Genomic DNA, 23369 nt, shown 5'->3' with positions numbered 1-23369 from the left:
GTTGTACCGCATCAGTTCACATGATTAAAATGTGCTTGAAGATTATCTGTGCCTGGTAACCTAATGCTGTCTTGGAGACATAAAACCTTCCTTCTCTTGGTTTTTTTTTATGCCCAAAGTTATTTGTTATGCATTTTTGCTAGGATTAGTATTGCATTCCTTCAGTTGTGTTTAGTAATGCCTGCAATTTCTTTTGGATTTTGTCACTAAAAATTAAATCCTAAACTAGCATCTAATCTGTTGCTCTGAATTGACTTTTCATTTAAAATCGCATTTTAAAGATGTAGTCTTCCTAATTTTAAAATAGACAGTTTCCTTATTTAGTGAGTTCTGAATGTTTTTAAATGTTTTAATTCCTCCCCCTCCCAAAGTCTTGTGAGCACCAAAACATTTGTTAAGTGGTTTCCCTATTCCCAAAAACTCGAATGTAGGCATGATCTTGTTTTTGATGCAGAAATCAAATCCAAGTTTTTACATGCACATACACACGCACACACGAACACACACCCCCTCTAGCCGTTGAGCTATACTTGAAAAATGCAGCTGTGGTTTGTGAAAGGCTTCAGATAATTGCATGTAGATTAGTCTTTCTGTTATATTTTGATCTTATGTCCCAGTCTGTATTATCTTCCTGTTTCCAAAGAAGTTCCAAAGTTTTCCCCAAGTTCCAAATATTGTTACATCTTTAATATTAGGCCAGCTAGAAAACCAATGTAAACTGAATGAGTTGTACTATCTGGGATTAAGCCAGTAAATGGGGAGGGTGGTTTACAAAATTTGAATTTGTTTTAGTCAGGAATTTGTACTACTTGGCCTTAGCCCAGTCCTAACCATGTGTATTTGGAAGTGAGGCCCACTGATTGCAGTGGGATCTACTTCTGAGTAAAGATGGCTAGCGTTGGGTGGCATGGAATCCAAATAGTGGCATTTTCTTCCTAGCTTGATCACAGATATTTATAGTTAATATGGGCCCATATGCGTAATTGCTGTCTGCCTCATATACGCTTGGTAAATGTGCAAGCCACAAATGTTTTCATAAAAGCAAATGTATAAACGTGTGGAGAACTGTGGTAAAGTAGTCCCAGGACACAGAAACTATAGTCAAGCCTTAACTTTTCATTTAATTTTTTCCCCCACAGGTCTGACCGGGAAGATTATAAGAGCAATACTTGATGGAGGATTTGAAATCTCAGCCTTGCAGATGGTAACTCCAGTTTTTTGTTCAGATCTTTCCTCTGCTGGGGTGGGGAAGAAAAAGCTCCAACCTTTGCCACTTACTGCATGCTGTCCTACATTACTTCCTTAATCCATTTCACCCAGGAGAGGCATGGCAGCCTTCCTTCTGGTGAGTTCACTTTCTCACCTTGGACAGCAGCAACCCCAAACCTATTAGCTGCTTCTCACATCTAACTTGATTAAAAGGGTATCAGGTTCCCAATCTGCTCTCTTGCAGAACACAGAAAATTAAACAACTAGGCTTTTCAACTCTACCATACTTCCCCAAAAACATGGCCAGTAAAGAAGAACCCTGTACTTGAGAATAAATCCCATTGAACTTGGTGAACAGAAACTGACAGGATCAGGCTGTGAATAGTGTATGTTGAGGCGTGCCTGCTGCTTCCTCTTACAGAGAAGACAGAACAGTGTGAGCTGCTGTTTTCTCTCTTTCTCACTCATGCAGTGAGTCTTCTTCCCCGTCCCAACAGGTGGGTGAATAACACCCTATTATGTTTCATTTGAACATAAGCTCAGTTCCTCTTGGCTGATGTGAACTAATCCGGGTGACTTAGTCTTACAATTTCTTCATCTTTAAAATGGAAATAATGCTAGTCTGCTTGTCAGAGCTATCTGGAGTCATACATAGTAGGTGAATAGGTATGTTTTGCTATATATAATATTTATACCACCATTTAGTCAGTTGTCTACAATTATTCATTATTTATTTATTAGCTCAATTTATATCCTGCCTTTTTGCCCATGGCACTCAAAGCAGCTAAGAACAAGATGATAACAATCCATAAGTGATGATAAAAGATGTATAACCAACACAAATGTAAAAGAGCAAATAAAAACCTTTCAGAAAGGCAGAACGGTAAAAATTCAGGTATAAAACAGTGAGCAATTAAATATCTTGAGCAGCACAATAACCAAGTCAGCCTGGCAGGCCAAAGGTTTGACTAAATGAAAATGTCTTTGCTTGATGCTGAAATGACAACAAAGAAAAGGGGTAATTGAACCGTGGTTGGGAGAAAGTTCCAAAGCTGGAGTGCAGACACTGAAAAGGCCCTCTGTTGTGTCCTCGCCAAATGCACTTTGGAAAATGGAAGGACTGTGAAAAGGGCTTCCCTGCATGATCTTGGCTCCTATAGACGTGTTCCTTCAGGTAACCTTTTGGAAAGCCAGCTAATGCTCATATAACGTGTAATCATTTCAAATGTGTTTAGATCTTCTGTTTGTCATGTCATTCCCCACACTCCAGCATGAATACAGCATGTAGCTGATTCAATAGCCCTCCCCCCCCAATTTTTTTTTGATACATATTTGAACATGGAACAGTGACAGATAAGGTCTTGATCTCTGGTATCTTTTAATTTTATCAGATTCTTTGCCAAATAATTCCCTGTGAGAGATTAACTGAGAAATGATTTAAATCCTACTTGGGTTGTGTTTGAGATGAAAACGGACAACAAGAAAGCTTGGGGTGTTTTCACTTGTTTCATGATGAGTAGAACAACAGTTTTCCTTTCTATATTTTATTACATGCAGTTCTATATGGACCGTGCAAATGCAGAGGAATTCTACTCAATTTACAAAGGTGTTGTTGCTGAATATTCTGTAAGTAAACACTATAAAATCTCTCTTCCTTTGTGGAACCCATTTTTGATAGAATCTTAATGGACCATCCTGAAAGTTTTTGGGTATTGTAGAGGGCATGACACAAGTGGGAGGGATTATAAATTTATACTGCAGTACTGCTCTTTGCCTCAGCAGCAAAGAATTCAACCTAGTAATGTTTTTGAATTGGCAAGATGAACTGCACAAGTGGCGGTTTTAATTTTGGCGCAGTATTGTGAGATACATAATACTTGCCTTTTTCAGTCATTTTGGTGGACTGTAAAAGAAGAAATGTGGTACTAAAAAAGTACTAAGCGACCATGACAATTTAATTGCGGTAAGCTCTGGGCACCAGTTTGAAATGGCTGCCATGGCATAGCATAAAATGACTGCCTTTGGGACAGCATAAAACAAAATGGCTGCCACATCCCAAAGTGCAGAAAAAGACAGGAACACAAAATTATGTAGCCATGCCCTTCAGTCAGTTGTCCAATCAATAGGGTAAGGGCACATAAAACATCCACCATTGCACTTGCTCACAGAGAGAAGCATCTCTTCTTTGTTCAAAACAGATAAGAGACTAGGAGTCTTGGCATCCAATGAAATGTAGCAATATTTAAGGGACCATGTTCAGTGTAGAAGCAGCGAAACCAGTGCAGGCAGGAACTGAGCAGGAAGAGCAGACAGTCTGTCATGCATTGTAGATTTTTTAGGGGATATTTACTGAGACCTTTCGCGGGTGCCATAGGAGTACTAGTGGACACATCAGTGCCTACAGGTGCCACTTTGGAAACCCCTTCTTTAAACTATTTCCTTCATTCTCGTAATTCTTGTCATTCATTATCATTCCTACCATAAATATATTTTTCCTAATTTTGTCTTGCTGAATCTGCATGCTACACCTTGACACTTTGATCTTTGATATTTGGGTGAGTATTTGCCAGGACTGTACAAGCATTAAAGCCAAGATGTCAGGGTTAAAACAGTGACCAAAGATAGAATGATTTGTAATACAAATTTTTGAAGGATCCAGGAAATTACAAATAGGTTAGCTTAAGTCGGTGCCGGGTTAACTTATGGTAAGCAAGAGTAGTCCCCCAAGGATTGGCATTAGGACCTGTCCTTTTTCACTTGTTCATAAATGATCTAGAGTTAGGAGTGAAAACTGAGGTGGCCATAATGGTCTGAGGAGACTCATGATGTTAATAAAGTTGAAGTCCCAAAGAATGGATGCATTTTGTTAGGAACTTCCCTGCCAGAATGAATAGAACTGCCTTTGAAAGCATAACATGCAGAACTGTCTGGGCTGTCTTATGTTTTCTGAAAATGATAAACCTGATGCAAATTTATACACAGTGCTGTGTAATAAATCTACAAAATCATTTAACAATCTGTTATCTTTTTCCTGTTGCAGGACATGGTTGTAGAACTCTGCTCAGGACCTTGTATAGCTCTAGAGATTAGACAAATAGATCCTACAAAAGTATTCAGAGACTTCTGTGGGCCTTCTGATCCTGTAAGTAACTTACTCAGAAGTTTGTACCAGGGTCAAAAGGGAAGTGATGTATTAAATTGACCCTATCAATGTTTTTGTTTTTACTTTAAAGGAGCCTTGGGGGAGTTAGCTTCAGTTGTAATTGGAGATTAGGAAATCTCTCAGGAAATCTAAATATTTCTCCTCCTCCCTCCAAAGCTGTTATTAGTCTTACAGGGGGAAAATATATGTGTATGATACACATGCCCATATCCACCCCTTCCTGCCAAAGTGGGTATCATAGCAGCTGGGGTGGAATTAGATGGGGCAAATGGGGGAAGGGGAGCATTAAACACTGTCTGTCCTAATTCTCCTCCAATCAAAACTGGAGCCCTCACAGCTCCTTTAAAATTTAAAAAGTGGGTAGTTTCAGTTGTAGATCTCTTGTCTTGCATCTGTTTTGCCACTCACTTATTAAAATGGGTAGACAAATCTGTCAATTTCCTTTTCTTTCAGCTTCTTATTTCTCCAAACTTCAGTTTGCCACATTGTTTCTTAAAAATGTCCTTAGGAAAATTTACCAGCATTTTTACTAATACAGTAGGGCCCTGCTTGTCGGGGCCCTGCTTGTCAGCGTTCTGCTAATACGGTGGCGCCAGTGGGGCGATCAGCTGTAGTGCAGGGAGCTCCAGCCACCGCGCTCCAGCTGACAACGATCAGCTGTAGCGCGCAAGCTCCCCATGCTCTAGCTGATTGTGTGCTCCAGCTGATTGTGTGCTACAGCTCCATGCTCCAGCTGTAGGGCGGGCAGTTCGTGCACTTCAACTGAGTAGGGCCCCACTTTCCGGCAGTTTTCGCTTTTCAGCAGGGGCCTGGAACGGAACTTGCCGTATGAGTGGGGCCCTACTGTACACACATTTCCCCAAGCAGTTCCCCCTAATATAAGTATTTTTATGAATGCTGCCCCCCTATTGAAGGACAGCTTTGTTTCAGTTCTCAGGTTTGTTTGAGAAGTATGAATTTAGGTAGGTTTGCATTAAAATGCAAACTAAATTCTCCCTCATCTCTTCTATATGACAGCGTAGTAATGTACGGAACTGCCATTGAGCTAGTCGATAAGACCCTATTATTGCACCATTACCTTATTTTGCGGACAAAGATTTATATTTATTTTATGTCCTCGGCCTACCTCAAGAGGCTTAAGGAGGTAATAGGTCCGAAGCTTTGTTGGAAATTTATTTATTTATTTATTTATTTTATTAGATTTGTTAGTCGCCCATCTGGCTGGTTGTCCAGCCACTCTGGGCGATGTACAGAATAAAAACATACAAATACATTAAAACATTAAAATCTCAACAGTAGTAATAAACCTAACCCACCCCAAAAGCCTGTCTGAAGAGCCAGGTCTTCAAGGCCCGGCGGAAGCTCATCATAGCAGGGGTGTGACGGAGATCGTTTGGGAGGGAATTCCACAGAGTGGGAGCCACAATAGAAAAAGCCGTCTCCCTAGTCCTCACCAGTCTAGCTGTTTTAACTGGTGGGATAGAGAGGAGGCCTTTTGAGGCTGATCTTATTGCGCGGCATCCTTGATGAAGCTGGAGGCGTTCTTTCAGATAAACTGGGCCGAGACCATATAGGGTTTTAAATGTCAAAACCAACACTTTGAATTGGGCCTGGAAAATAACCGGCAACCAGTGCAACTCCTTCAGCACTGGAGTGATGTGATCGCGCCAGCGGCTGCCTTTGATCAGGCGAGCAGCCGCATTCTGTACCAGTTGCAGCTTCCGGACCGTTTTCAAGGGTAACCCCACGTAGAGCACATTACAGTAGTCTAGGCGAGAGGAGACGAGGGCATGTACCACCGATGGGAGCAGATGGTTGGGAAGGTAGGGGCGCAGCCTCCGTAACAGATGGAGTTGTTACAGCGCCGCCTGGCTCACAGCTGAGACCTGAGCCTCCATGGACAGCTGGGAGTCGAGAATGACCCCCAGGCTGCGGACCTGGTCTTTCAGGGGCAATTGTACCCCATTGAGGACCAGGTCAACATCCCCCAACCTTCCCTTGTCTCCCACGAACAGTACCTCGGTTTTGTCAGGGTTCAGGCTTGACTGCTCTCTTGGCAACCTCATACAACTGTGGAATAGCAAGCAGTAGATCTAAGGTATTCTTTTCCTACTGCTCTATCAGCGTAGATCTCCTTAATTTAGGAAGGATCATTGACAGATGAAGGGAGAGCAGGTCAGGGCCTACTGTAAGGCAGATGCTGAGAGATGGGGAGTGACCAGAACTGTGTATGGCATGTTGTTTGCCCTATGCCCCCTAAGCTAGACTGCTGACTTTGGATACAGTGGAAGACACTGCACCATTGCCAGTGTTGAAGTAAGATTTGACTACCAGTCTGATCAGATTTGTAAGGGAGAGTCACCATCTTGTCCTTCACCTCAAGCAGCGAAATGTCTTGAGCCAGCTCTGTAGGAGAGTACTCAGTTAGATCTTTTCCATTACTACGCTTCTTGCTGAGTGGCAGGTCTCTGCAACCTTACAGATATTCTGAGTTACTGAAATTACAGTAAGTATTTGAATATAGAGCATGCAGTTCTGATATAAAGGGTCAGTTGAAAAGGGGTATAAATAATTTTATTCCTCATATGTTTCAGAAAAGTGTGACCAGATTGTTCCCAAGTCTGTGTGCTTGAATATAGCCTTTTTCATTTGATGCTAAGTTGACTATTTCTAGGATCAAGGTTGCTATCATTGGCTTTCCAGTTATGCTGAATTAATATGAGTAGGGTGAGGAGTTATATAAATCTGCTATCTGTTAAATTCAAGTTGTTTTGTAGAATCCACATGAGGAGCTATATCCTTCTTATCTAGTCTCTCAACCTATACATAGCTTGTTAGATCTGTGAGGTAGCATTTACTTTTAAAAGATACATTCAGGGGAAAATGGAAAGCTCTGATAGAATTTACTGAGTGTGCGTTAGAATATGTCCACTTGGCTAATGAAAGCTAGCTGAGAGAGTACAAGTTCCCTTTGAATGAAGTAGTTGTCTTCCTTCAGAAGGACAAAATGATAGATATCTTTTTTTTTAAGTGACTTTGACCATCTTGTGAATTATTTTGTTATTTCCAGACTCCCTTTCTTGGAAACAGATGTTGAGCACTTGTGACTTTACAATCTCAGGTGTGTCCAGCTCAGGGATGGGGACCCTTTGATCCTCCAGATGTTACTGGACTATAGTTCCAATCATCCCCAACCACTGACCATGCTGGCTGGAGCTGAGGGAGTTAGTGTCCAAAACATCAGGAGGGCATTCAATTGGAGAAGGCTGCTTTAACTTCAGTTCTCATAGTTTTTGGTATATGTTGGCCAGGGTTAGACCCTTGGGATGGACTAACTGATGAAAGGTGAATTCAGACAATGCTTGAGGTATAATGATGATTGACAAACACTGTGATTTGTGGAGAGACAGGAGTCCCTCCCCGTGTTGATGGAGTTAAGATTCGAATCTTCACTCAAGGATGTAACTTGGATGGCTGAACGGGGTTTTGAACCCTGGTCTCCCAGGTTGTAGTCTGATACACTAACCACTACACCAGACTGGCTCCACTGCATAGCATGTGTAAGCTATGTGCTTGTATTTAGGGCAGATGTGGGGAACTCTTGGCCCTCCAAATGTTGCTGAACTACAACTCTCATCAGCCCCAGCAAGAAGAGATAATGGGAGTTGTAGTTCAGCAACGTCTGGAGGGTCAAAAGTTCCCCACATTGGTTTTGGGGATATGACACAATTATTTTTTTTTGTACTCTGTTCACTTGCAAAGTCCTTATAATTACAGCATGTGGAACACTTCTTCATTTGATGAAATGTAATTATTGGTTACCTCTTTATGTGCTGTAGGACAATTTTGAGCAGACATTCCGAGATTGGAAGTTCACTGAGGTCAATAACTTAAAATATATAAATATGCGTTCTACACTCACTCCCCTAAGAAGCAGCTCTGATTGTGGCATGAAAATAGTCACCTTCTAAAATCTTGTATTATTAGTCAAAACCTTGGGTTTTAGATATAGACTTCATACAGTTTATTTTAACATCTCTTGGTAAATGATGTTAATAGAATTTCTAGAATGGAGTTGCATTAATATTGTCTTGTTAATTGTGGTATACAAATATTTTAGTAAATAAGTAAATACTTTAATTGTTATTGTCTTCTAATACAATCAATTGAGCTATTATAACTGTGCACAGCTGGGTATAATATTCTAATACCATAAATAAAAAGAATGTTTGCATATTCTCAAAGAATATAGTGATCATTATTTTCTTACCTCTATCTGTAGTTCTGTATCACCCTTCCCCATGCCTATTTTTCCCCCAAAATTTCACATTGGTGGTGCTCTGAGTGGCTTTTAATAAAATAATAACATCACAATTTTCATAACGATAAAACAAGACCAGCAGAGCAATACAGTAAGATAAAATGATCTCATCAAACTTCATACCTGGGTAAATAGAAAGATTTTCACTTGGTGCCAAAAAGAAAACAAGGATAGCATCAGGTATATCTATTGGTGGAAGGAAATTCCAAAGACGTGTCTAGTTCAATAAAATGTTTTCATATACATGTGGACCAACTCTAGATGCATAAATCTGGAAGCCTACATTTGAAAAATGTTCAGTTCAGCTTGCCTGCTAATATGGCTTCTGTACTGAGGCAGCTAGAATCATGGTTTACAAGCAAAAAGAGCAATGAGACTTCAACATGTGTCCTTTTTAGCTGTTGTCATGAACATAAAAGATTGTTTATTCAGCCAGGACCATTGCCTTCTTTCTTCTTTCCATTAGATACCAAAATGCAGTGTCTCTGGAATACTATTTAAACTAATTTAATCAATCATGCTCCAATCTATGGCAATTCAGTAATTGTTACTCAGAAAACAGTATGAATAACTGTGCTTTACAATGTCTGCCTCTTGCTTCTAAGCCATGTTTGCAACATTGAAGTGCATATTGAGCTGCTGTTCTACTGGCCAAATGTCCCAATCTTCAAAAAGTGGGGGAAAGGAAGATCAGGAAACTACAAAGTCTATCTGACTTTAATTGGAAAGATACTAATAATGATTATAATGGAGTGAGTTTGTAAGCAGCTTGGCAACAATGTATGGATTTGCAGGAGCCACCAATTTGTTTCCAGGCCCAATTCAAGGTGCTGGTCTTAAGGTTCTAGTCATGACCTTCGAAGCTTTACACCACTCTTGAGTACTATACTTAAAGCACCATCTTTCCTCGTATGAACCTGCCCAGAGACCCTGATATCATCATCTGAGACCCTTCTTTGTATGCCACCTGTGAGGAAGATCTAGAGCAGCCTTTCCCAACCAGTGTGCCTCCAGATGTTGTTGGACCACAACTCCCATCAGCCTCAGCCAGCATTGCCAATGGTCAGGAAAGATGGGAGTTGTGGTCCAACAACATCTGGAGGCACACTGGTTGGGAAAGGCTGGTCTAGAGGGTGACGATGAGAGAACAGGCGTTTTCTATAGTATCCCCCCTCCTTTATGGAATGCTCTCCTAGGGAGGCCTGGCTGATACCAACCTTGTCATTGTTTTGGTAGCAGGCAAAGACACTTTTGTTTTCTTGGGCATTTGGGCAACACCAATGATACATTGTTGTATATGTTGTATTGTTGTTGTTATGTGCCTTCAAGTCGATTTCAACTTCTGGCAACCCTATGAATCAGCAACCTCCAATAGCATCTGTCATAAACCACCCTGTTCAGATCTTATAAGTTCAGGTCTGTGCTTCCTTTATGGAATCAATCCATCTTTTGTTTGGTCTTCCTCTTTTTCTACTCTTTTCTGTTTTTCCCAGCATTATTGTCTTTTCTAGTGAATCAGGTCTTCTCATTATGTGTCCAAAGTATGATAACCTCCGTTTCATCATTTTACCTTCTAGTGATAGTTCTATTCTAGTGATAGTTCTGGTTGTATTGGGCTCCTGCTGGGAGGAAGGGCAGGATATAAATCAAATAATAATAATAATAATAATAATAATAATAATAATAATAATAATAATAATAAATCTATTTTAACAATATTTATGTGATTTTATTATTGCATTTTTTACTTTCGCTTTGGGACTTTTTTAATGGAAAGTAATGTGTACATTTAATAACCCTAACCATCTGTAAAATGACATTGGTCCATCCCCCCAAAAATTATAAATTAAATATTTTAAAATACTAGCAAAAGTCAGACTATGCAGTTGGACTACTTAAACAACTCTTATTTTAATATTCCAATCCTTAACACATTGACTTTGAAGTGAGTCCCTCTGTGTTTAATAAAGCTTACTCCCATATAAGGCTGTACTCCTATATCCACTTAAGTGGAAGTAAGCTGTGTTGAACTCAGAGGGACTCACTTCAAAGTCAATGTGTTAAGGATTGGAATATTAAAATAAGAGTTGTTTAAGTAGTCCAACTGCATAGTCTGACTTTTGCTAGTATTTTAAAATATTTAATTTATAATTTTTGGGGGGATGGACCAATGTCATTTTACAGATGGTTAGGGTTATTAAATGTACACATTACTTTCCATTAAAAAAGTCCCAAAGCGAAAGTAAAAAATGCAATAATAAAATCACATAAATATTGTTAAAATAGATTTATTATTATTATTATTATTATTATTATTATTATTATTTGATTTATATCCTGCCCTTCCTCCCAGCAGGAGCCCGTGCACTACAGAACGCCTCTTCCGATATGAACCGGCCCGTGCACTACGTTCTGCTACGAAGGCCCTCCTCCGGGTTCCAACTCACAGGGAGGCCCGGAGGGTGATGACAAGATCTAGGGCCTTCTCAGTGGTGGCCCCCGAACTATGGAACAGTCTCCCTGAGGAAGTACGCCTGGCGCCGACTCTGCTTTCCTTCCGGCGCCAGGTCAAAACCTTCCTATTCTCTGAAGCATTTTAAGTTACATTGATTTAATTTTAAAAATGTTTATTGTATTGTTGATTGTATTTTAATATTATTTTGTTATTCATTGTATTTTTATACTATTTTATGTTCACCGCCCAGAGAGCTATCGCTAGTCGGGCGGTATATAAATTTAATAAATAAAATAAATAAATAAATAAACTCAGTGGGTCTAACTTCTGAAGACACATATAGCATTAAGGATATAGCTACATTCACAGTGATGCCATCACATTGTCTGTTGTTGACTGTCTTGTAGAATTCAGCATTTGAGAAACTTAGATTACTTCTGATTACTACAGTGAAACAAATTAGCATATTTGAAGCCATATCAGTTTATGATTACAAATGATTAGGTGTCTCTTTACAAAGCACTAAGTAATGCAAAGAGAAGGAAAAAAGGATTTTCATTCAATGACAAACCATTATCGGTTAGAGTAGAAAACAGATCAATAAGAGGCTGCAATTAGTATGTCATGCTGTCTGTGACTATCTTTAGTGGAAAGGACATGATTGGATTGTTTTCGATGTTACTTAGGATCAAATATCCGTGTTCCATACACATACACACACAATACACTAGTTATTGTTAATCTACTAGAAAGTGTGTCTTTGAGGCTTAGAATTTCAGGTGTTTGGTTTTGAATGTGTGAAAAGGCCTGTGGGAATGCAGGCCCCACCCCTCAGTGGCATCTTATGTGCCAACCATGCCCCCAACCAACACATGTGAAGGGGGCACTTCTGTAGTTTGTTGGACTGGGGGTCCTTGAGGGAATTGAAGACACTGGCTTGTAGCAAAAAGGTAGGCCTTTATTGGATGACAAGCATACGCTTGGTCAGTCTCCCTCTGAGTGAGTGGAGAACTGCAACATGGCACTGGTTGCCTGGGTTTTTTACACATTTCAGGACAAAGACTTTAGCATCTACCAATCAGGAGGCTACACATCAGTATGACATAGGCATTATATAAGCATTACATAGATATTGCATAGCCATTGCACTGTCTATATTATGTTCTAGTCAATTTGGCAATGTTCAGTACTTCACATACCAGTACATGAGCTAAGCATTTCAGTTCATGCAATCTTTCTTAGGTTTTGGATAGTTCAGATGTTCAGTGTCTGTTCAGTGTTATCTTGTAGAGTTCTAGCTGTTCCATACAAACCAGCACAGTCAGGGAAGACAGCTCCAAGAAGCAAAGGGTTCTGGCTGGCTACTAAACTTATTAAAATATTATAAACCTTTATAGCTTTATAAAAGAATATATTTTGCTTATTTTTTGAAAATAAAAATTCCCCATCAGCTCCCCGCTTTGATGCTAGCTATAACACTAGCTTCACACATTCTGTTTTATTATTTTATTTGCCCATTCAATCTGTAAAGTATTTACTTTAGCTTCTTCCTCTAAAAAAAAAAAACCTTGGGTGTGAGGTGATCCATGTTGTGTGTATGTATCTTGCTGACACTTAGAAAACTCAGGCTACTTTACTTTCTAATGTTTTCTTTAAACAATGGGATCATTCTGCTGAGCTTGAGGGAAGCCTGTCAAGGAAAAAGATAACATTTATTTCAGTTTATCTTAGTTATTTAGTTGTCCATGGAATGGTCTTGCTTCTGTTCTCTTTCACAGTACTGCAGGAATGCATAACAAGCCAGAAAACGGGTTGTGGGGCGAGAAATGTGGTCCAGAGTGCTTCATGGCCTTGCCACTCCTTTTACTCCAAATGAACCAAAGTGGGGGTTAGCGAAGCTCTCATAACAACTCCCCCCGTTGAAAACCCCCCAAATACTTCAGATGTTTTTTCCACACCTTATGCACCTTTGTTCTGTCTTGGACTCTCATGCTTTCTTCCTTATTTATTTATCCGTCAACTCCGCCCATTTTTTAGGAACATCAGAATTAATGAAAGTAACTCAGGCCTTAGTAACCTCTCGACTGGACTATTGTAATTCTTTATATGTTGGCCTTTCTGCTAGAGCACTTCGACCGCTCAAGCAGGTACAAAGAGCGGCCGCGAGGATGATCACTAAAACTGGTCCTCGGGTTCATACTTCACCTCTTCTTTACCATCTTCACTGGCTCCCTATTAGCTCCAGACATCAGTTTAAGATTCTGGTTCTAACGTTTAAGGCTTTTCACGGACTGGCGCCGGTATATTTGACAAACCGTCTCGTTGAATTCAAAACCTATCGCCCTATGAGATCGATTTCTGAAAGCACTCTTATTATTCCCTCAACTTTCTGTTGGTCAGTGAAGCATGCTGTGAGACTCACAGACAGGGTTTTTTGCAAAGAGAGTGAAACCTGAAGCAGAAGGGTTAAGCTGTGAGAACAGAGCGCCAGGTTTGCCAAGGTCAGTAGCTGGCTGGGAAGCCTGATAAGGTGGGATGCTTGGAAAAGCTCAGTGTGGGGGAAAAGCTGTCTGTGAAGAGAACTGTGTCTAATGTCTTTGCCTAGTAAAGACTCTTACAAGAAACTTGCCTGGCCTGGCTTATTCCTGTTCTATGCGACTCTTGGATTCCATCCTTGTATGATCTATACACGCACATGCCAACAGGGGTTATGGGCCCAGCTTATCATACAAGGTAGCGGGTTCGAGAGCAGTTGACGTGACGTTGGTGCAGAGAGAACCAAAGTGCAAGAAAGAGGCAAGTAAGAGTGGGCAACATGGCTGTAAACCTGTTATCCGGGATGCCGATGGAGAGGCTGAATGCTGTAAACTACTCCAGCTGGAAATGGAGAATGAGAGCAGTTCTGATTAAAGAAGATTTGAATGATGTTGTAGAAAACCCCCCTCCGGCAGCTCCTTCAGCAGCGTGGTTGAAGAAAGACGAGAAAGCGAAGGCTTTTATTACTCTGGGGCTGTCTGATTCACAACTGTTGCTGGTGAGTAATGAGCCGACAGCTAATCAGATGTGGGAGAAGCTAAGAGCCGCTCATGTGCAGCAAACTGCTGGGAGCAGGCTGTGTTTAGCACGGAAACTTTATCAGATGCGTTTTACAGATGAAGTGACTATGACAGAGCATCTGGCTGAATTCCGTAGATTAAATGCAGAGCTGCAAGATAGAGGAGTGCATCATAGTGACATTCAGATGGTCTATATACTGTTATCTTCATTTGATCAAAAATGGGAGGTCATGGTCTCTAGTCTGGAAACTTTACCCGACGGACATCTGAATTTGGACTTTGTAGAACAGAAACTTCAACAAGAGTGGAATAGAAGACAAGAGAATAAGAAAACAGAGTTAAAAGAGACTGTGGCTGTACAACAACAACAAAATCAAAGAAGCAGGCAAGAGAATAAAATATGTTACTTTTGTGGGTCCCGTGGACATATACAGAGACATTGTTTAAAGAAGAGAAATAACAGGGACTTTGAAAGTCAGAGAACAAGCGTGAACTTTGTTACTAAGGAGGACAATAAACTCATTAACTCTGTGGCTTCTCGACAGTGGAGCGTCTAATTGCCTAATCACAGACTCTAGTTTATTTTACACTTCAAAGCCGGCGCAGGAGAAGATTTATCTGGCTGACGGATCGACTCAGGACGCTATTGCAAAAGGCACGCTCAGGTTGAGTAATTTGGGAACTATATTAACAGATGTGTTATTGGTTTCTGGTTTAAAATATAACATTCTATCAGTAAGAAAATTGGCTCAAATAGGTTGTAAAGTTACATTTGAAGGGGATAGATGTTTTGTGAGAAAGGATGGTGAAATATGCATGCAAGGGAAATTACAGAACCAAATGTTTATGGTTGAGTGCAATCTTGATAAACCCACGTGTGCTTGGATAAGAGTTAATAAAGATAAACATGATAATTGTTTACATGAATGGCACAGAAAATTAGCACACGCACATTTCGAAAAGGTACAAAACACCCCAAAGCATAGTCAAGATTTGAAATTAACACATTGTGAGCATGTGGATGAGTGTGAAGTATGCTATAAAACAAAAATGACTGTGACTCCGGTAAATAAGAGCTGTGAAAGCACGACCACTGAACCCTATCAGCTCATACATGTAGATTTGGCTGGACCTTTCCAGTGCTCAAAAGGTGGAGCAAGGTTTTATTTAGTGATTGTGGATGATTTCTCCAGATTTACACATGTATTCTTATTGAAAAAGAAAAGTGAAGCAGAAGAGAAATTAAAGGCATTTATACAGAGGACAGAGACACAATATGGGGTTGTTATCAAAAATATCAAATCAGATCAAGGTGGGGAATTTACCAGTAATTCATTTAAAACATATTTGGAAAAGAAGGGAATAATACAGAGTCTCACTGCTCCCTTCAGCCCATCCTCCAACGGAACTGCAGAGAGGAGGAACCGGTCATTGCAGGATTCAATGAGAGCCATGCTAGCAGATGCAGATATGAATAACACTTATTGGGGTGAATGTATTCTGTACACTGTTTATATTCAGAACCGTCTCATGCACAGAACAATAGGCATGTCTCCCTATGAGAAATTGACTGGAAGAAAGCCCAGGGTGAAACACATAGAACGTTTTGGGGCAAAATGCTGGGTACATGTTGCAAAACAGAAAAGGCATGGTAAATTAGGCTCAAGAGCTCAGGCAGGATGCATTTTGGGATTTCAGAATTCATATTATAGAGTTTGGTTGCCTGAGAAACAACAAGTAGTGTTAAGCAGAAGCATAAAGGTGATAGATAAACCTTGGAGAGACAGTCAAACAGTTATCCTAGATAGTGCAAGCAAGCAGGAAGCAGCAGATGTTCCTTTTGGGCAGCAAATTCCATTAAGAACTGCATTGACTGATCTAATACACGGTGGCAAACGTACTGTAAAAAGGCTGAGAGGTGAAGACATGGCAATGCAAGATACAGAAATGCCAAGTACCAGTGCAGGAACAGGTGCAGGTCCAAGTAAAATAGAGAGTGAGGAAGAAATGGAAATAGATAATGTTAGGAGATCAGAAAGAAAAACGAAAGGTCAACCACCTCAGAGATTCACATTTAATGTTACACAACAGAATAATGAAACAGATAAATATCCAGTAGAATGGGAAAAGGAAGGACCAATAGATAAAGAAACAATGGATCTCATGTGGAAGTTTTGTGTTGAGGAATGAAATATAAATGTATTATCAAATAAAAGTGAACAAAAATGACTCTGTAAAACCTGTGTGAATAAAGAAATAAAGAAACAAGAACTGAACTGAAAATGTAAATAGAAACTGTAAGAAAACAAACCATGGACTGATATGTATTGTAATGAAAAAGTTAATATTGTAGAAATGTAATAATGAACAATGAAGTTTTGTAATCTGTGAGTCTCAGGTGGGGGCTGTTGGTCAGTGAAGCATGCTGTGAGACTCACAGACAGGGTTTTTTGCAAAGAGAGTGAAACCTGAAGCAGAAGGGTTAAGCTGTGAGAACAGAGCGCCAGGTTTGCCAAGGTCAGTAGCTGGCTGGGAAGCCTGATAAGGTGGGATGCTTGGAAAAGCTCAGTGTGGGGGAAAAGCTGTCTGTGAAGAGAACTGTGTCTAATGTCTTTGCCTAGTAAAGACTCTTACAAGAAACTTGCCTGGCCTGGCTTATTCCTGTTCTATGCGACTCTTGGATTCCATCCTTGTATGATCTATACACGCACACGCCAACACTTTCATGATCCGCCAAATGAACACCAGGAGGAAGGCCTTCTCAGTCATAGCCCCTACTCTTTGGAATAATTTTCCATCTGAGATACGACGTTCCTCGTCTCTCATTGAATTCCGTCGGCGGATTAAAACATACCTGTTTCAACTAGCTTTTAATGTTTGAAGTGAGATTGTTGTCGAACTTTTTAGTATTAATTTACTTATTTGTTTTTAGGTATTCTATTATGCTGTTTTTGTATTATCTCTGTTTTTTAATGTTCACCGCTCTGAATTCTGAGTTTCGGAACTAGAGCGGTATATAAATTTTTGAAATAAAAAATAAAAATAAATAAATTTATTTATTTATTGTATACCGCCCCAGCCGAAGCTCTCTGGGCAGTTTACAACAGTTAAAAACATTAAAAACAAATATACAAATTTAAAAGCACATTTTTTAAAAAGCAGTTTAAAAACACATGCAAAAATGCCTGGGAGAAGAGGAAAGTCTTGACCTGGTGCCTAAAAGATAACAGTGTTGGCGCCAGGTGCACCTCGTCGACAGCATCATTCCATAATTTGGGGGCCACCATTGAGAAGGCCCTCTCCCTTGTTGCCATCCTACGAGCTTCCCTCGGAGTAGGCACCCGGAGGAGGGCCTTGGATGCTGAGCGTAGTGTACAGGTGGGTTCGTGTCAGGAGAGGCGTTCCATCAGGTATTGTGGTCCCAAGTTGTATAAGGCTTTATAGGTTAAAACCAGCACCTTGAATCGAGCTCAGAAACATACAGGCAGCCAATGCAAATGGCCAGAATCGGTTTTATATGTTCAAACCCTCTGTTCCCTGTTACCAATCTGGCCACTGCATTTTACACAAGCTGCAGCTTCCGAACCGTCTTCAAAGGCAGCCCCACATAGAGCACATTGCAGTAATCTAGCTTGGAGGTTACCAGAGCATGGACAACTGAAGCCAGGTTATCCCTGTCTAGATAGCGACGTAGCTGGGCCACCAACTGAAGTTGGTAGAAGGCACTCCGTGCCACCGAGGCTACCTGAGCCTCAAGTGACAGAGATGGTTCTAGGACAACCCCCAAGCTACGAACCTGCTCCTTCAGGGGGAGTGCAACCTCATCCAGGACAGGTTGGACATCCACCGTCCGGTCAGAAGAACCACCCACTAGCAGCATCTCAGTTTTGTCTGGATTGAGCCTTAGTTTATTAGCCCTCATCCAGTCCATTGTTGCAGTCAGGCACCGGTTCAGCACATTGACAGCCTCACCTGAAGAAGATGAAAAGGAGAAATAGAGCTGCGTGTCATCAGCATACTGATGGCAACGCACTCCAGCGCTCCCGATGACTGCACCCAACGGTTTCATGTAGATGTTGAACATCATAGGGGACAGAACTGACCCCTGCGGAACCCCATACTGGAGAGTCCAGGGTGCTGAGCAATGTTCCCCAAGCACCACCTTCTGGAGCCGACCCGCCAAGTAGGAGCAGAACCACTGCCATGCAGTCCCTCCCACTCCCAACTCAGCCAGTCTTGCCAGAAGGATACCATGGTCGATGGTATCGAAAGCTGCTGAGAGATCAAGGAGAATCAACAGAGTCACACTCCCCCTGTCTCTCTCCCAACAGAGGTCATCATATAGGGCGACGAAGGCTGTTTCCGTGTCAGAGCCAGGCCTGAAACCCGACTGAAATGGATTCAGATAATCGGTCTCATCCAAGAGTGTCTGGAGCTGGCCTGCCACCACTCGTTCAAGGACCTTCTGATGTAACTGTCATTTGGTACAGGATCCATCTTACCACGGCTATTAAGAGGATGACCAGAATCACAAAAATCACCACAGTGGAGTGTATTAAAAGGGTTAAACCTCCTTTTGCCTTCACTCCAGCCCAGCAGTCCATCCCACCACCTGTGTGTACCTATCTGTGTAATCTGGGCTATTATGTTGGTGATCGCCTGGTGTTCATGCGTTATTTGAAGTGTAGCTTGCTCTCCTAAGTGTTTTACTACTTCTAACTTTTTTCTGTAACCTAGGGTGAGAAAGTAACTGTTGGAGATCAGTGAGCTCATAGCCTAGTGCAATGGGTTCAACGTTTTACGTAAGGTTAATATCACATCTTAAAACAAATAGCTGAAATATTGCAGAACCCTCAGCTAGGAAAACTATCATGCCATTCACTCCCATTGACAAGCACACGCTGACACACACATTGACAAGCTTATAATGACAACTGGTTGTCATATACAAACATTCTTTACCCACATATACTAATGCCTAACCATTCTTTAAGACTTTGTTAAGAAAATCAAAGAACATCACCTTCTTGGGATTTGAAAAGCAAATCCATCCTATAACACTTAGATTATGTAATGAAAAATAGCAATGGTTAAATAATAATTTCTGTACTGACTTCCTGAAAAAAGCTTCATGCAGAAAAATTCAGTCTTCTAGTCCTGAGTCTGTTTCTTTTGTTGGGAGCCAGGGCAGTTGGGGTGTGCGGCCAGTGTGCATGTTATTTTCTTATTTTGACAATTTATATATCACTTAATTACTGTTCTCTAAGCGGTGTACAGGAGACTCAATGCAATGAAACTAAAAATATTTTTGAGATGGTGGGGTATTCCTGCTGGGCCTTGATGCATTTACTATCCATGGACACGGGACACCTGAATAGAGTTACTGTCAAGTCAATCTTTTAAGCTTCAAAAGGAAGTTCCTTTAAAAAATGAAAACTGTGGTGCTTAGGATTCTAAATTCTGCATCCAGTACCATTCCATTCTAATACTGTCTCACTGGCTTCCTCTTGTATCTTTTGTGTCTGCCCATTTTGTTGGCATTGTTTATTTGATTGTTCTCAACTTTAGTTGCCATATGAATATTCCTATTGCTTCATATGGGGCTCGTCACAGCAAGACAATCTTTTAAGACAAGCTAGCAAAACAAACTGCTGATGCAATTTTTTTCATAAGTTGTAGTTTCCTAGTACTGCTTGTTAGTGATGAAGGGCTAATCTGGGAGGATGGAAACTCTTTCACATCATATACATATGCCCCATGTCTGCCTGGCAATTCAGAAAGGGCAGCAGATGAAGCAACAGACAGAACTAATCTGAAACATTATGTTGACCAGTTGACCTGAAAAATGGAGAATGCTGAGGATTTACTTAACGTAGTGTGCAGTTTTTTATTCCATGTTATGCTTTGGGCATATCCATAAAGAGTTAATTTGTGGGGCTGGATGTGCTACCACACTGGGAATTTTTTGGATTAAATTCACTCAGCATTTACATTTAGGGGCTTGCTGTTTGATTTTATACTCTTCAAAAGTTCACAGTACATATAGCTTTCTTGTATTGAATTTGATTGCATACGAGGAAGAAAGTTCTTTGGGTAATGCCATGGGATTTATGCCTGCAGAAACTGAATTACTAGATGGTGCAGACCTTGAAAAAGGAGCATTTTGTCAACAGAAACAAAATCTTTTTGATCCAGTTGTTTAAAAGAAAAAGGTTGTGTGTCAGATAAGGAAACTGCTGACATCACAGAGTTATTTTTTTTTCATTTCCTCATGCATGGCAGTTTTTTTTAATTTAATTTTTCATTTCCTCATGCATGGCAGTTTAGTAGGCTTCAAATGTGTATGATACCTGATTCTGAAGCATCATTTAAAAAGGAATGCCTTTGGTGAAGAAGAAAAATGTAACTTGCATATAGGATAGCTACAAATAGCAATGTAGGATAGCTACAGATGGCAATTTCCCAGGTAGTAACTTCTAATAGTGTTTTTGCAACCATGTGGGAAACTGATCCTCTATAGACTCTGCCCACATGGTGAGGAGAATCTTGGCTGCTTCTCAGTTTTCTGCTTAGAGAGGTAAGTATGGGTGTATGTGCAAGTGTGTGTAGGTATGCATGTGTGCAGGTGTGTGTGTTTTCTTTTTAAAGGGCTTAAGATATATCAATAGAGGATAGGTCTGTCAATGGAGAATCAGGCGAACATAGATGTTCCTTTTTTAGTAAATTATTTTTAAAATAATTCTACGGAAGCTATATTGTAAGAGATCTTAAAAAGACAAATGCATGCACATGCAATGTATTCTCTGTGCTACAGGAATCATTTCTTTAAAAACAACAGCAACAACCAGTTGCAATTGCCAACAGCAGATGCAATTTGACCTTTTTTCTCCCTGGATCCTTTGTAAACCAGTAATTAAAGTTTTTTTAAAAAAGCAACAAAGAGCAACCACCCTGAATGTCTAATGTGGGCGACTAAATTTACGTTTGGTAGATTAATAATTTGGGGTTTGCTCACTGGCCTGTTCAGCATGCTTCTCTTTTTTACTGCAAGGCAACCTGACCAGAATTTTGATCAGTTTATTTCTTTGCAGTATCACAAACATTCCTGGCTAACCAAATTTGTGTATTTTTAAAAAGAAAGGAAGATGCAAACAGTATTAAATTTCCCTCTCTCTCACCACTTCATTTCCAATGTGGAGGAATAATACCCAGTGAAGCAGCATGGGGAGGAGAAGGGTGTTAGCACAGAACTTTATCTACTATTCCAGAAGACCTCAGGTGCTCAAAACTATGCAAGATTGTTTGGGGTGGGAGAAGCTTTCCTTGCATGCAGCACAACCTTATACTGGTGCTCGTGCTAACCTTCTTAAAGCTCTAAATGGCTTGGGATCCAAATACATGAAGGAGTGCTTCTTCCCACACAAGTCTACCTGTGCAGTTGAGGCCCTTCTTCTAATAGCATTATTTATGTAGGTATAAGGGAGAGGACCTGTTCCATGGTAGCTCCCCACTTTGGAATATGCTACCCAGGGAGCCTTGACTGACACTGAAATTGCAATCTTTTTGTCACTGGGTTAAGAACCCTCATAGGAACATAGAAAGCTGCCTTACTACATTGGTCTATCTAGCTCAGTATTGTCTGCACTGACTGGCAGTAGCTCTCAGGGGTTTCAGGCAGGATTTTCTTCCAGCCCTACCTGGGGATGCGGGAGATTGAACCTGGGATCTTCTGCATGGAAGGCAGATGCTCTGCCACTGAGCTACAGCCTTTCCCCTCTCCCACGCTGCTGGTATTTTAAATCATTTTTATGGCCTCTACATAATCATTATATATTTGTTGCTCTCGGTCTGATTGTTTTCTGAAGGATATTGTGATATTGTTATTATTTTATTTCCTTATTTATATGACATCCTGGAATTCATTAGATGAAGGGTCATCTAGAAATTTTTACAATAATGCTTTACTCAAAAGCAAGTCCATCTAAATTGGTTGGAGCTTAGTAAATGGGATTAGGATTGTAACTCTAGCCAGGCATCCACAAGGATTACAACAGTTTGTTTTGTGATGGTACATATTACTTATCAATCCATCATTGCCAGATGTGGTCCAAGATTTTTGCTGTCTGAGGCAAAGGACAAAATGGTGCCCACCACCCTTTCATTCCATGCATAGAAGTCAATTGGACTAGCAACTGAATCTTCAACACTGGTGATGGGACAGTGTCCTCCAGTGCCCTTGAAGGCAGCAGTCTAATTTAGAGGGTCCAGGTCGTGCCGTGCCATGTGCACAGTTCTGTTCTCCAACAGAGGGGAATGACTGGGGGACTCAGGAGGTCAATAGCACTGCTGCTGCTCCCCGCATCTGCTGCATGAGGCAGTTGCCGTACTCTATCTAATGATATAGCCAGCCCTGTCCTGCATGGATTCAGTAGATATTTGCCAAATTCAAAATGCAGCAAGGTGTTGCAGATCTGATATGAGAAGACCTGTGGTTAATGGAGCAGACCCTTTATGTTGGTTGGTATTCATCGATGACTATGAGTTATGCTAGGTGGTGCTTTACTTGTTCTTGCTAATATAAAGTGGCAGGTATCTCTTACGCCTTACTTACAAATTATCAAATTGAAGTAGGCGAATCATTAGCCGGTATTAGATTGTCAAACTTTTAACAAAAACCTCAAATAATATTTTATTAATTGATTTATGTAGCCTTTGAATATTTATAAATATTTATTAGTCTCCAGTAAATGCTGTCAGCACAGCTAATATATAAGAGAGCTAAAACAATGAAATACAATATTTATTTTGTTAATATTTATTAAAAGTACTTTTAACCCACCATTCATCTATACTGCTTCTGGAAGTTTTTAGTTGTTTTTAGAAGTTTTAATTGCATTGTTTTAGGTATTGACATATTTGCCGCCCTGGGCTCCTTGTATTGAATGAATGAATGAATGAATGAATGAATGAATGAATGAGTAGCCAACATGGTGCTCTGCAGATATTGATGGACTTCAGGGTCCATTATCTCTGACCACTGGCCATGCTGGCCGACACTGATGGGAGCTGCAGTCCAACAGCATTTGGAGGGCACCATGTCAGCTCCCTCTGATCTATATAGATATCAGGATGGAGTACAAATATAAAATAAACAGGGTCATATCC

At 40.5% G+C, this 23369-nt stretch overlaps 1 protein-coding gene across 5 annotated transcripts in view; it reads left to right on the top strand.

Annotated features, from left to right (window-relative positions):
- The window catches only part of NME7 (NME/NM23 family member 7), a 139108-nt gene that overhangs the window by 85779 nt on the left and 29960 nt on the right, over positions 1–23369 (top strand). For 4 of the 5 annotated variants that reach the window (XM_061628292.1, XM_061628290.1, XM_061628288.1 and 1 more), the window contains 3 exons: positions 1140–1204; positions 2767–2835; positions 4250–4351. In XM_061628292.1, coding sequence (XP_061484276.1) covers positions 1140–1204; positions 2767–2835; positions 4250–4351 — 236 coding nt within the window. Of the gene's footprint in view, positions 1–1139; positions 1205–2766; positions 2836–4249; positions 4352–7442; positions 8563–23369 lie in introns of those variants that run through there. The other variant, XM_061628291.1, reaches the window with a different exon arrangement.

Source organism: Rhineura floridana, chromosome 5 (genome assembly GCF_030035675.1).
Source record: "Rhineura floridana isolate rRhiFlo1 chromosome 5, rRhiFlo1.hap2, whole genome shotgun sequence".
Lineage (NCBI taxonomy): Eukaryota > Metazoa > Chordata > Lepidosauria > Squamata > Rhineuridae > Rhineura > Rhineura floridana.
This window is presented reverse-complemented; position numbering and strand designations above follow the sequence as displayed.